Here is a 14,106-nt window from a genome sequence, read left to right as displayed (position 1 = left end):
GAACCCCACACCTGGCACGGGGAAAAGTGATGACATTTACTTTTCTAAATGTGTTTTTGAAGAACTAATTTCACTGATGAGCATGTGTGAAATTAGTTTCTGACTAAGATATATTAGGCTGTAAAACAGTCTCATTTACAGCTACATCAGACAAAAAGGCAAGAGCATTTGATGGGCATGGTCCTGTCCGAGAACTTGGAAATGCAAAGGGGTATGAGAATCCTCTTCTAAGACCTCACCTGTGCACGGTCTTTGCTTCAGATGCTTCAGTCTTTTTGAAGGAAGACTCACGCACTTGTTCTCTTCCAACAGTGAACATACATTTCCTTTCAGAAATGTATGGTTTCATTTGACCATTATGGATTTTTATTTTTTTTCTTCATGGCTTTATTTGTGAAGAGGTAACTGAAACTCAGATGTTATGTTTCCCAAGCATTTAAACTTAGCCCGATTTCACTTCATATAAGATGCTCAGTTAATATCTATTATCACATCTAAATGACACAGAAACTTTACTTAAACCACACAAATTTATCCACGTACAAGCTCAATCCTGAGCAGGGTTAGCCTAGGGACAAGAGTGTATTCTTTCACAGCATCCATACACCTGAGTTAAGAGGCCAAAGAGCCCTTTTCATGCCCAAGTCAGTCAATGTGTGACTTAAATGCATCCGAAGACAAGGCTGCCAGCTGTAGGCGATGCTGACAGGGTCGAGTTCAGCTGATATCCTCCCTTCCCAACCCAATCTTCTAGCCAAGTGAAGCGAAGCACTGAACAGAGCAATGATAATTGTGCCTGGAGCAGGCCAATAGAGGATGCCTTTCCTTGGAGATGGGTCAGATCAGTGATGGAAAAGTAACTCAGAGCCCCATTTCCCCCTTATGCGCTGCTCCTTGAGCAGCACAGCTCTTTATCAAGTCAATTGAGCCCTAAATCAGATGGGCATGTTCAGGAGACAGGAAAACTGCACAGGATGGAGCAGAGCAATGTGAGGACCAACAGAGCAGGGAAGGAGCTAGGGGTGTGGAGATGTGCACGAGAGGCAAGTGGCAGGGTTTTGGGGTACAAGATGTGCAAAGGCTTTCCCACCTTAGTGGTGTGGTGCACCTCTGCATGTAGGGTAGCACAGAGAAATTAAGGATGGGGAGAAGGGGAGGAATCAAAACTGAAAGAAGTGCAAGCACCAATATAAAGTCTGTCAACTCACAGACAAATACACTGGGTGGGTTTGCGAATCAGAACTTTTATAGGGCCTTTTAAACCAACTGACCAGGCTGCGACAGACCCACCTCTTTTAACACTGGAGGAAGTCTTCAGTCCCTGAAAACAGGCTCCGCTTTTATCTACTTGTTGTCCAACCTTAGCACTGTTTTTCACGTGTATTCCACAGTGTGCAGCACACTGCCACATGTTTAAATGGGTAATCAAGTTAAAATTGGGAAAAAGCAAAAAGAAAATCATATTCCTTTGTTAGTGCAGTGTCATGGCAGAGACCTGGGGAACACTGAAGTGCAGGAAATGTACAGCTGGTAATGCCTTGTTTTGTACCACACATTGTTCATTCTTTTTTTTTTTTTTGGTGGTCACAGATCATGGGAGAAAGCAATTTTTCCCTCTCTGAACTAGTCTGCTCAATTTCACTGTTATTACAAACAAGTATTCAAAAGTCTTAAATTGTGTCCTTTTAAGTCATCAGCCGGGTTTGATATCAAGATATCTGAATAAAAGGAAAAGGAAAAAGAATCACAGATTATTATTATTTTTTCTTGTGGCTTTCAGACCTTTAGACCTGTGATTCAGACCTCGTGTTTCTCTTTCTCCCCATAGTAGTGAGGAATAGAAATTTTCCTGCTTTTTTTCTTAATGTGATCTGAGATTGTCAAACCATAGCAAGATTTCACATCTGAAAGTTAATGCCACACATCCCAAGACTTCTGATAAAAATCACAAGAGTTAGCGATAGCACTTTGGAATTTGTGTTACTGGAAGTAAAGCAAGCTTGGGAAAACCAAACACACAAAACAAAAAAGAAAATAACAACAACAAAAAACCACCAGTCATAAAGAGCCCTTCGCTAGAATCTTTATTTCTTCCTTCTCCTCTAGGGGAACCTGCACAGCCAGAATTTAAAAAATGCGCAGAACCTTGCAGCTCCCATTGTGCCAATTCTGCTGCCTTTTCAAACAAGCTCAGCCTTCAGTGTACATGGTGCTCTCGAAAGCCCAGCCACGTAGTTTGCTGCCTAAATGGGAGCTGAGCTGTTTTGTAGAATCTGTCCCATGGGACCTATCAAGCGATGGATACCATGGAAATGTGAGCAATAATGACAATGTATTATCGGGTGAAAGATAATGTCATATACACTAATGCAAATTGCACTCTGTGTGTGTGGGCAGGGCAATTTACAACCACAAGCCTAAGTTTCTTGATCTTTGTGTATTTAGGGCCTGATTCTTCCCTTCGCACACGTTTCACCTAATGTCACATCACTGCCTGCAGTAGAAAGAAACATGATTCATGCTAGTGACAGCAAGAGGAAATTAGCTCTGTTAAACCTTAACCAGAAGTTGCATTAACATTACTTTACATAATATTTTGCATTTTTCTGTCCTACTTTGCAGTGCTAGGTATATGTAAAGAACTTCAGGGTATTTATAGAATCGATGCAAGTGGCTTGAAACCACGGCATTGGAGTTACCTATTGTCCCCAGTGTTATGTGACCTATGCAGCTTGGAAAGAAAAGCTGATGCTGTACATTTCTAATGGAGTTTTCACTGAAAATGGGTGCAGTCATCATTGCAGTGATAACTGGAAAAAAAGAGATGATCAGTGAATGAACAACAGCAGCAGGTGGTAGTAGGTGTTGCTTATTAGATGTGCAGTATTAGAAAAAGAAACAGAAAGGCAGTGATTCCCCCAAAGAGCCACCTCTCTAAGAAATAATCTGGTACCTGGCATCACTCTCCAAGACAAGGGTGCGTAGCAGCCCAAAGCTTGCAAGGGTTAATGGGATGAGAGAGCGAAAGGGGAAAGACAGGGGGACTGAGACCTTAGCTGGTGTCTCCATTTCTGCTCATGTCACCGGTTATGTGGCTACCAACAACGTTAGGGTGGCACTTAGTGCATGTGAGTGCCAGTGATGGAAGGGCTTTGTGCTGAACTCGCTGCTATCTGTGGGACTTAGCTGGGCTCAGAGCATCCCTGGTAGGATGCACAGAGCACCTCTAATAAGGTGCAGCCCACTGCAGAGCTGAGGTGTCTTCATCTCATCCTTGGACAAAGCTGAGAAATACAAGAGCTTGGGACTGAGCCAACACCACAGGGGTTGTTCAGACCACCTGCCCTCTGTGAAAGACTTGAAAGGTGCAACTCATGCCTTAAAGCCATCGTTCGTTTTTGGCATTGTTCATGATCTGGTGAGAAGTTAATTTTCCCTGACCTTGCTGCGTACTTCTCTTAGCATTTTCCTACTTGTTTTTTTTTTTTTTCTTCTTTTGCTTTTGACAACTTGATATACTCTAAAAAAATAAAAATCCCTTATAATGAGATCTTCACTACCCTGTGTTTGAGGCTGGGCCTGTTCCTCTGTAAGGTTTGCTGCAGATCTCCAGCAGGGGAATGTGGCATTTACTACTTGTGGTGTGAGCCAGGCCATGGCTCTATGGGACTTGTGTCAATAACCATGCTAAAGGGAATTAACATTTTCAAGGCTGCTGACACTTCTGCGTGCTAAGTCTCACTAGGAGGGGCCTATTTCCCTGATGTGCCTATGGTATTTGATGGGTAGGTAGGAAGGAAAGCTTTGAGGTGTTCAGAATATCGAGATTCAGTCCTAGCACCTGAGCACTCTTCAGCAGTGCTCTGAGCATCCTAGCTATGTGTTTTTCTCATATTCCCCCCAAGGGAAATAGAAAGAAAAAAAAAAAGGTGGGGGGGGATGTTTTGGAGAGGGTTGTCTTGGATTTTGTTTGTGCTCTCTTTTTCGTGGTTGCTTTAGCTCTGTGTATGTTGGGGGATACGTTGTGTATTTTTTTTTCCTTTTCTTCTTTCTTTCCTTTTTGATGCCCACGTTGCCCTGACCTGATCCATCCTTGCTAAGTATCGTACTCTCAGAGTGAAAGGCACTGAGGTCTGTGCTAGTCCCTGGCTCCAAAGGGAATTGTTTCTACTGCCCCAGAGCAAGCTTCAGAGTGCTCTTTCTCTCACATCTCTGCACTTTAAAACTGTTCTGGAGAGCTCCCTTGTCCCAGCAGGGTGAAGTTCTGACCACCAATTCTTTCATGGAGCTTTAGTCTCTATTTTGGCTACCTCAGGCTTAAGCTGAGGAGTGCTTTAAAGGTAAAGAGTGAGGACACTTAATGCTTGAACTTGATTCAGGGTCCTAAGGGAAGTCCGTGCACAGAGGCAAGTCTTGATGTGTCCATGCTGCTGAGAAAATGAACAGCAGCTTTTTGTACTAGTTGAAGCTTTTTAAGTGCTGGAAATGTCATGCTTTGATATTTTCTGCGTCTGTGGTCAAGCTGAGGAGGGACAAAGATTTGGATAATTGAAGCTTCACTCATCAACAGGCTGAGTGGGACAAGGTCTCTGGGCCAGCCAGAAGAGCTAGGCAGCTTTGCTTGCAGCAAGGCAGGAGCGGGGTGTTAGTGAGGGACCTAGTGCCTCTCCTAAACCATGGATCATGCAGACCACCTGCAAGTGCAAAACCCCAGCCCAAATGTATGCTAAAACAAACCTGACAGAGAGATCAATGAAAATACTTTTTTTTTTTTCCTAAATGCAACCAATCCTTCATGTTTGTGTCTGGGGCAGCTGCCTTCTCCTTAGCAGCAGAGCTGTCTTAAGAGCTCTCCCTGCCCTGTGCTGTCAAATGGGCCTGTGTCCCCATGGGGTTCATTTAACCTGGGTCAGGCCAGGCATCTGGGCAGGTCTTCTATGGCAGTGGTGCAACCGAGGTTATTTTAACTACAAGGGCTGGCCACAAAAAAAGGTGCAGCTCTCTCCACGTGCTCCCTGCACAACCGTCCATCTCTTGGAGTGGTTCCTCAGCACTGACAATTCCCCTAAAGGAGCACGCACAGGAAAATGCTGCCAACCTGGTGCTAGCTGGGTGGACTGCCATGTGTCCTGGGGCAGGGGAGGAAGGAAAGAAGGCACGCTTGGGCAAGCTGCCTGGCTGAGGGATGGAGAGAGGTTTCAGGCTCCGTGCTCTGCAAAATGTCCTGCCAGATACAGTCACGAACACTGATGGGGAAGAGATTTGCTTATGTTCCAGATAAAATGACAATTGGAGGCTTGGCCCATGATACAATTGGGATGGGTGCTGAGGATTAAGCTGTCGTCCATCTGGTTTACTCCAAGCAAAGGAAGGATTGTCTAAACCTGTTTGGGAAGGACTCAAAAAACTCAGAGATGGGTGAGATAAAAGAAAGCAAAAGGAAAAGGGTTTCTCACCCCATCCTGATCTGGTCCCCCATTCAGATTGTGAGGCAGTTAGTGCTAGGGAACAAATCAGACCAGCTCTTGCTCCTCACTCCTGTGAAGAGGCAGGAGGAGAGAAAGCAAAGCAACAGAGGGGTGCCTCGGGAGCAGGGGGAGGTGGTGGTGAGCAGCCAGGCACACCTGCCAGGAGTTCGCCTCCTCCCTAGCCCTGCCTGGGCATGTGCTGGGCGAGCCTGCTTGGGGAGGCTTCAGCTGTGACGGCTGAGCTAATCAGGGCTGACAGCAAGTGTCTGGGGGGAGCTACGGTCACTGTAGCATCTGCAGAGTTTGTCAGGAAGGGCTTCTGGATGCCGGCACTCCTCTGCCTCCCACTACATCTCACCCCTGCAGCCGATGTCCTCTGCTGTGTTGGAGCCGTGAATGCATCTCTGCCATGCCTGTAGCCTTGCTACAAGGAGTGGTCCGCTGGTGAGGTCCCATCACACACCCTTCCCCACTCCCTGCCCCTGTCAGGGCAACAGGGAAGCATTATCTGAGGCTCATTTTCAGACGCTTGGCTGTGAGGATCCTTCCTCGGATGCCCACAGCAGATGTCATTTTATTTTCTCCTTTCCCCTGGCCTCCTCATGAGGGTGAGCAGGGAGGACAAAAGGTCTTTCAGAGCCCACACCTGGCACTCATGAATATTTCATGTTTCTAGCTTTTCTTCCCCTTGAAGAGCAAAACCTTTTCATATTTGATGCCCTGGGAGCCTGTTTGGTTGCTGAATGTTGCTTCATCAATGCTTTCCCTCCCTGCTTTTCCTCTGGACTACGTGGTCCCTCTTCCTTTCTCTTTTCAGTGAACATCTCTTTTTTTTTTTTTTTTTTTTTTTTGCAAAGGCTGCTTCGGAAAAGGTCATTGTCCCTTTCATATTCCTTCCTTGCTGTGAGCCAGCGTGGCTTCTGCTCTGCCAATGGTAAAGGACACACAGGGACTGGGGACGGGCAGTGGTGGGGAGAGGGGGAGGCAGGCTGGGAGAGGTGCGCACGGACACTGTGGAGCAGTGGAAAGGCGGAGATGAGATCTCTGTAGTCACAGCAAGAGAAAAGTGAAGGGGGAGAGAGGCAGCAGCAGGACTTTGCTGAAGAAGCAGTTTTCCAGCACGTTCTAGAAGCCGTTGCACAGGACACACCAGTGTCCATGGATGGGGGCTGTCCAGCAAAGGTACCTTGGGAAAGAGAGGTGTCATGGCTCTCCAGGGCAGGATGCACCCAAAGATGCACTGAAAAGCATCCTGCTACCCCTGCCTTGCCTTCTGGCCATTTCCATTGCCTTTTGGTTGCTTTGGAGACTTCAGTCCTAGCCAGGGTCTTGAGTAAATGACCATGCTCCATCCTTAGGCTCTTCAGCCTTTCTCCTTCTTTCCCCCACACTTTTTGAGTGCTTGAAGAAAAAAGGACCACTTGCAGAGACACCTGCTCAGGCTCTGCAGACCCCCAAAACGTGCTGCTCTGCAGGGGCTGATTCCCTCCTGCCTGTGAAAGCATTGAGATGCCTGGCAGTGAGCCTCCTTCCTTGGAGATCTGCAGCAGGTGCTTTATAGCATGGCTGCCAGACCAGTCTGCCCTTTCTCAGGGCCAAGGGACTGCAAAATGGGTTCCCAAAGCAATTGTTTTGCAGTTTTAGGGCAGGAAGCAAAAGAGCCTTTGTTCGAAGTGAGGCAGGTGTTCCACAGGAGAATTGTAATTGCTGTTTGCATGGATGTAAGTTCAGTGTTTTTATTCATATCCACAGTGGGCATCGATGGCAGGGAAGGATGATGATTTTCAACTGGAGGATTTTTTAAAATCAAAATTGGGTTTAATTTGGACTCAGAAATGGAACCTACCAATGCTGAAATTCTTTGTGATGTGGGAAAGATGCCATGCTCTGGGGCCACCTGCCTGATGCTGGGGGCCCAGGTACCCCAGCGTGCCTAGCATGAGTGCAATCGCTGTGATCCTGGAGCTGTGGACAATGCTGTCCTGTATCCTCCTCTGAGAGTCAGGAGGGAGAACATATGGGCAGGCAAGAGGCTTCCAAGAGAAAGGCAGGCAAGTTTTGCAAGCCACTCATCTTTTTGTGGAACAAAAACAAAATCAGTTTTTGCAAAATCAGCAAATTCTGGCTCAGCAAGTGTTTTGTCTGTGAAATCCCTTGTGGGACAAGTGCTCTGCATTTCAGCTGAAGGGCAGTCTAATTGTTCCTGCTGCCACTGCTCTGAAATACATCACCCCCTCTTGCAGCGTTGCTGGTATAGCAACACTGGTATATATTCCTGTGTTGCTTGGCTCTCCCTAACGTACTGACCAGGGCAGTTTATGGGCACTAGGGAGCTCGTGCTGTGTAGTGGCATTAATGCTGGGAACACGCTGCGCTGCAGTGAGGGCGTGTGGCTTCATAGCCAAAGTGATGCACAGAGCGCTGCTGCAGAGCTTGGGAGGTCACGGAGACAGGCAGCAGGGCACGGTGCCTGTGCTGTTGGGCTTTGTATGGTGACAGATCAGAGGGCCAGCAGTGACTCATGGCGTGTCTGCGATCCCCAGCGAGCGGCTGGACTGCTGAGTTACTGATGTGCTGTCTAGAAAGCGCCTTAGCTGGTGGCTGGAGATAGAGCTGGGCAGTCAGGCAAGCAGGGCTTTGCAGCTGCTCCACAGCCTGGAGTTAGTCATCCCCTGGAAAAGCTAACACCATCGTTCCTTCTCCTTCGTGATCCACCCTTAAGCATCTCCCACCTGCAAATACCACTCCCACCTCTCCTACCCATCCCAAAACATTCTCCCCTGAGCTAAACCAGGCCGATGTCCCACACCAGGCTCCCTCCTCCCTCTCTCTTCAGTGCATGTGCCCCGCTGACACCACTTCCATTCCTTCTCCACGGCACGAGCAGCTGGGGAACAGAGGCAGCCTAATGCACAGCATCATGTGGCTAATTACTTGACACTGGGCATACAAAGGGGATTAACTTGTGCCTCAGAGGGCTGTCAGTGAATCCTAATCTTATCTTCTGCTCCTCTTTCCCCTTCTGCAACCTGAAGTAATGAACTGGTTATAAATACCTAATTAGCTAATTATTTGCTGGCCTACATGGAACATCTTCAGTGAAGGAACTCTCTGGGCCCCTGGGGGAGAGACCTCTGTGGTGGTGAGGAGAGAGAACTGCACAGGGTTAAAGGCGGTACGGTGATGCTCAGAAGGATTTCTGGGTTTTCACCATCCCTGGAGAGCAGAGAAAAAGTCATTAGCTCTATGGAGAAACAAGTCTGTCCTTACCCCTGCTTGTGGCTGCGTGAGCTGAAGAGCTGGGGGAGAAATAAAACCAGAGAAAGAATTCATTAAGTGATTTAACAAAAGAAAAAGTGGGGAGGATTTTGGATTTTGTGCTGGCCAGAGGTGCTGTGCCAACAGCATTTTGGGCTGTGCCCACTACCCATGTGCTCTAGGCATGCTGGGGAAGGGTGACTAGCCAAGAGAGGAGAGTGTGGTCTCCAGGACCATCCCTTGATGAGACTGCCACCGAGAAGACCAATTAATTCCGGTTGTTTGTGTGTTGGAGATGTCCATCCCACTAGGCAGGCTGGCCTTGGACCGTCAGTGCAATTCTCCCAGGTTGCGGTGTGCAGTCATCAAACCGGGGTGACTTTCGGTCTGAGCCATCTGAGGGATGGGGTCGCTGAGCTGCTGGGCACCTTTGGGATAGAGTTTTCACTCGGTTGCCTTTCTGCAGGAAGGGGGAGGGGGAAATATCAATCAGATGGCCGATGGTGCTGAAAGCCTTATTCCTTTTTCTTCTCGGTGCTGCAGACAGAGGCCTAGGGTTAAGAGATCGTGGCATCACAGCAGCTCTGCTGGCTGCCTGTCAGTGGAGGTTAGGACAAGAAAGGGCAACGATCATAAATCTAGCCCGACTGGGGCAGTAATTAATTTCCGACACTCTGCTTTTTATCTTTATGTGGCTTTTTTTTTTTTTCCTGTCTCCTATTTTTTCCTTTCTTTTCCTTTCCTTTCCTCCTTTTTCCTGTCTCTTCTCCCTTTCTCTCCCTCTCCATCCACCCCACACTTGCTCCTTCTGGTTCTCTTCCCCCCCCGCAGGCATGCGCATCCTTGTGAATTTGCTCCTGGACACCTTGCCCATGCTGGGGAACGTCCTCCTCCTCTGCTTCTTTGTCTTCTTCATCTTCGGCATCATCGGGGTGCAGCTGTGGGCTGGGCTGCTCCGCAACCGCTGCTTCATGGAGGAGAACTTCACAATGTGAGTGCTTGGGAGGTGATGTCCCTTCTTTTCTTCCAAGGGTGTTTTTCTTTCCCCGTCCCTGCTCTCTCGTCTTCCGCTGCCTGGCTCTGTGTATTGCTTCCTCCAAACAGCTGCAGGGGAATATGGTGCAGAATATTGGCCGTGTCTTGCAGTGACTGAACAGGGAGGGAGGGTAAAGGCAGGTGCAGATGGATTTCAGCCCATTTTCACAGTACACAGATGCCTGGGGTCATTGGGATTCAGCTAGGCATAAGTTAGCGTAGCGGTCTCCTACAGCTGTGCCCACAGATTCTGCTCCTCCTCCCAGAAATAGCTGAAACTCAGAAACATCAGCCATGTTGTCTTTCTCCCAGAAGAATGAGTGCTTGAAGGGAACAAGCAGATGCACGAAAAAGTGGGCACAGTTCTGGCAAAGAGCCCGGAGCCACACAGGAGTTGGTTACAGGTGTCTTGAGGTTCATCCTGGAGGGGTCGGGGGAACCTGCAGACACAGCTCTCCTCCTCCCTGGAAGCAGTGGGGTAGAAAAGCTCCTGCCCACAGCAAACTTTCCAATTACCCTCCCCATGAGCAAAGCACAGCTCCTCCTGTTGACTTTCTGGCTTTAACTGATCTCCAGCTTTAAAATGTCTTCTTAAAACCATATAGTAACTCCAGACCTTTGATCAGTTTAGACTGCTTTAAAAAAGCTAATGCCATAGATCAGTTTAAACTGATTAAACAATTCTGAAGCTTTAGATCATCTCAAATTGGGAAAACAAAATAAGTGCGAAAATGCAATCTGCAGAACAGCAATGGGGTTGGAGAGTAGGAGCTACTTAAAACAGCCATTTACAGAGTTTATATATTCCTTGGGGAGAAACGGATGTTTAGGATGATTGGCCTTTATGTAAATCACAGTAGTAGTACTTTAATGAGTGTAATTAAATCCAAGCAGAGTTGATGTAACAGAAGTGAATTGGGGCCACAGCCTGTAAAGTGACAGATACTGGATAATCTTTGACTGACCATTATTAGAGAAACAAAGTCTGCAGGCACCTAGTTCATCAGTGACGTGGATGTGTAATGACAGAAGCTTGTGGTTGAGTCCCAGTTAGCTTAGAATCGGAGGCTTTTTCTCTTTCCTTTTTCATCAACACCTGTCCCCTTCCAATGACACATGGAGAAAGAGTCTGCATTCATGCAATGTGAAAGCTGTGTATTGTAGCACTGCAAGAAATGCAAGTGTGCCAGATAAAGTTTAATGGAAAATTTTAAATCTCCACCTTTCATATATCCTTATCATTATCTCATCTCCAGCTAGGCAAGCATAGATGATTTTAATTATTCATGCATTTGGAAGGTGTCTGCGTTATTTGGGAAAAAGCACGTGAACTTGTCATGAAACATTATACCCATAATGCCAACTGTCAAAGAAGAGTCAAAATTAAGGTTAAGTCAACTTTAACTTTGCAATTCCTGATTTTAAGGCTTAGCTGAGCAATCTTAATTATGCATAAACTGGATTCTTTTTTTCTTTCTTTTTTTTTTTTTTTTCTGGAAGTACAGAAGGTTCGGTGCCAAATGTTATAAAACTTGTCCATCAACAGTTACATACATGAGTACATCACATTAAAGCCTGATGAACTTCCTTAATATCATTGCATCTGATTTAGCTTTGATGCAAATGGGAAGAGTGATCAGAATGCAAATGTCTGCATTTCAGCTTCTCTCCATCTCCATGCAAGCAGATTGTGTAATTTGGGTTGGGGTGTTCTAACGGAGGACAAACCTCTGAAAACTGGGGACAGACCCCTGGAAATTCCCTGTTTTCCAGGAGCCCTGTGCTTCCATAAATATGAAGAAATAAACCTGGAAATCCTTTACTCAGTGCCATCTCTGTCAGAATGGCAGCTCCACCAGCTCCAAGCTCCACCAATATCACTGATGGGAAAACATCTGCTGCAGGAAGATTATGACTGTGTTTTTTATCCTTGCAGACAAGGTGACATTGTCCTCCCACCTTATTACCAGCCTGAGGAAGATGATGAAATGCCCTTTATCTGCTCGCTGTCAGGAGACAATGGAATCATGGGCTGTCACGAGATCCCGCCCCTGAAGGAGCGGGGCCATGAGTGTTGTTTGGACAAGGACGATTATTATTATTACAACTCAGTCCGGCAAGAGTTCAACATCAGTGGCATGTGTGTCAACTGGAACCAGTACTACAACGTGTGCCGTACAGGAAACGCCAACCCGCACAAGGGTGCTATCAACTTTGACAATATTGGGTATGCCTGGATTGTGATATTTCAGGTAAAAACAAAGATCAACTATTTTTTTTCCATTTCAGTCTTTCTTTGATCCCGTGATGTTTTCTGCAGGGTGTGATACAGCTGCAGAGAGAAAGGGGCATTGCAACTATCCTGGAAAGTGAGACCAAATGCTTACCGCATAGAGTGTTCCTGAAGATGGGTAGGGATGCAGAGCTGTTCTAGGCATCCTTCAGGCTGACTTGTACCTGTTTTATTTTTATTTTTTTCAATCCAGATCATTATAGCAAAGGAGTCTCTTATTTATGTGTTTATTTATTTATTAATTCCCAGCATTTGTTGCAGATGGGAGCTAAAATCCTTGCCTTTTTTCTTTTCCACTGGCTGTACGCAGTGTCCAGTCCAAGGGACAGGACACTGCTGCAGGTTTTCCCCCGCTGTGATCCAGGGAAATGAACTATTTTAATGAAATATTCCTGCTGTGGGCTAGCATGATCTCACAGGCTTTGACAGTATGCCAGTGTCACCAAGCAATACCATGCTGATTTCCTGGAATGGAAATTTGGCCTTCTTGAAAGGAATTTTTATTTCTCACCTTCCTTGGTTTGCAACAGACTCGCCAGTATCTGCCTGTGTACACTGATAAATGAACTCTGGAAGCCCACTTCCCTCCTGATTCTCTTTTTGTTGCTTGTCTTTGCAGGTGATCACACTGGAAGGGTGGGTGGAGATCATGTACTACGTGATGGATGCCCATTCATTCTATAATTTTATCTACTTTATCTTGCTGATAATTGTAAGTATAAGACTCAATGAGTCTCAGCATTGCAAGCTAAGAGCCTACAAAAGGTCAGGCATTAGGTCAACACATATACTGAGTAGCAAACTACTGTACCTGGATTTCTTCTTGGACTCTCAGGAATCCAGTTCAATGATTTTCACCAAGAGTCTGTGGCGGGATCACATAGTTGTTAGTCAGGCTCTTCTCTTTTGCTCAAAGAATATGCTCAGGATTGATTCCTAGAAAATCAATACCCAATGTAGGATGATGTGTTCATCCAAACATCTTCTTTCGTAGTAAATTCCTCAAAACAGTAGGCCCAAAAGTACAGAAAACCATTTCTGCACCTTTTCTCCTATTTTGTCTTTTGCACATTTGACACTCTTGAATCATTCCTGTTTTATGGCTACTGACAGCACCTGGATTTCTCAGATTCAGATTTTGTCAGATTCAGGGTCTGTCATGCTGAATTACTTCCTTTCTGAGAACAAAAAGGAGCTGCTGCTCCCAAAGTGTCATCAATCCAACATAAACTGGCTGTGTGAGATCACTTGTGGCTGGTGGGGATGGAGGGGAGAGCAGTGTGTCAGTGATGAGAACTTCATAAGCAGTTTTTGAGCCCTGTGGATTTATACATGTGAAGGTTGAAGGTGATTGTTTTGTTGTAAAGACGTTTGTTGCCTGTGCCTGGAGGGAGAGGTGAGAAAAACAATGCCATTGTCTGTTCCATTCTTCAGGCCTCCTCCCACTTATAAAAACATTTTTTTGGAGCGAATGTCCTGTTTCTAACAAGGAGGCATTTCCTTTGTTTCTGAAGACTTGCAGCTTTCCTATGTGGGGACCAAAGTCTAAAGTAGAAGGGAAAGACCTAGGATGTATTATGGGAAGTATTCGGTCCGTACATGGTAGGTGTTACTTAGCCAGTAAGGACCTCGGTATGTATCTCTAAAGCCCACATGCATTTGGATAGACTGTTGAATGGACCTGGCTAAGATTCTGCTCTGCACCTACTACTTGTCCTATGTGGTCATGCCCTCCTAGAAACAGATCTCTAGAAGCAGCCACCCAGTAACATTAACAGACTTTCCTGGCACAGGATCTGTTTTAAATTCAGATTGGCATGCAAGGATTTGAGAGCAAACAAACCCTAGTACAATTTCTGGGAGAAATTCTGTAGCCTGTATGTATGGGGAGTAGCACAAAGAAAAATCTGTTGATCCATTCAGGTTAGAGAACTTAAGAAAAAGATGAATCTTCATGGTATTCCATGTTTCTCCCTCCCTTCTGGTCTTCTATCAGCACAAGGGTAAGACAAGGAGAGACGAACAGAAAGGTGACCTGTTTCCTTGGGCTGA

At 46.2% G+C, this 14,106-nt stretch overlaps 1 protein-coding gene across 7 annotated transcripts in view; it reads left to right on the top strand.

The window, feature by feature from the left end:
• The window catches only part of CACNA1I (calcium voltage-gated channel subunit alpha1 I), a 149,539-nt gene that overhangs the window by 86,634 nt on the left and 48,799 nt on the right, over positions 1 to 14,106 (top strand). For 6 of the 7 annotated variants that reach the window (XM_040559040.1, XM_040559051.1, XM_040559019.1 and 3 more), the window contains 3 exons: positions 9,558 to 9,717; positions 11,698 to 12,013; positions 12,674 to 12,766. In XM_040559040.1, coding sequence (XP_040414974.1) covers positions 9,558 to 9,717; positions 11,698 to 12,013; positions 12,674 to 12,766 — 569 coding nt within the window. The remainder of the gene's footprint in view (positions 1 to 9,557; positions 9,718 to 11,697; positions 12,014 to 12,673; positions 12,767 to 14,106) is intronic. The other variant, XM_040559056.1, reaches the window with a different exon arrangement.

Source organism: Cygnus olor, chromosome 1, assembly GCF_009769625.2.
Source record: "Cygnus olor isolate bCygOlo1 chromosome 1, bCygOlo1.pri.v2, whole genome shotgun sequence".
Lineage (NCBI taxonomy): Eukaryota > Metazoa > Chordata > Aves > Anseriformes > Anatidae > Cygnus > Cygnus olor.
This window is presented reverse-complemented; position numbering and strand designations above follow the sequence as displayed.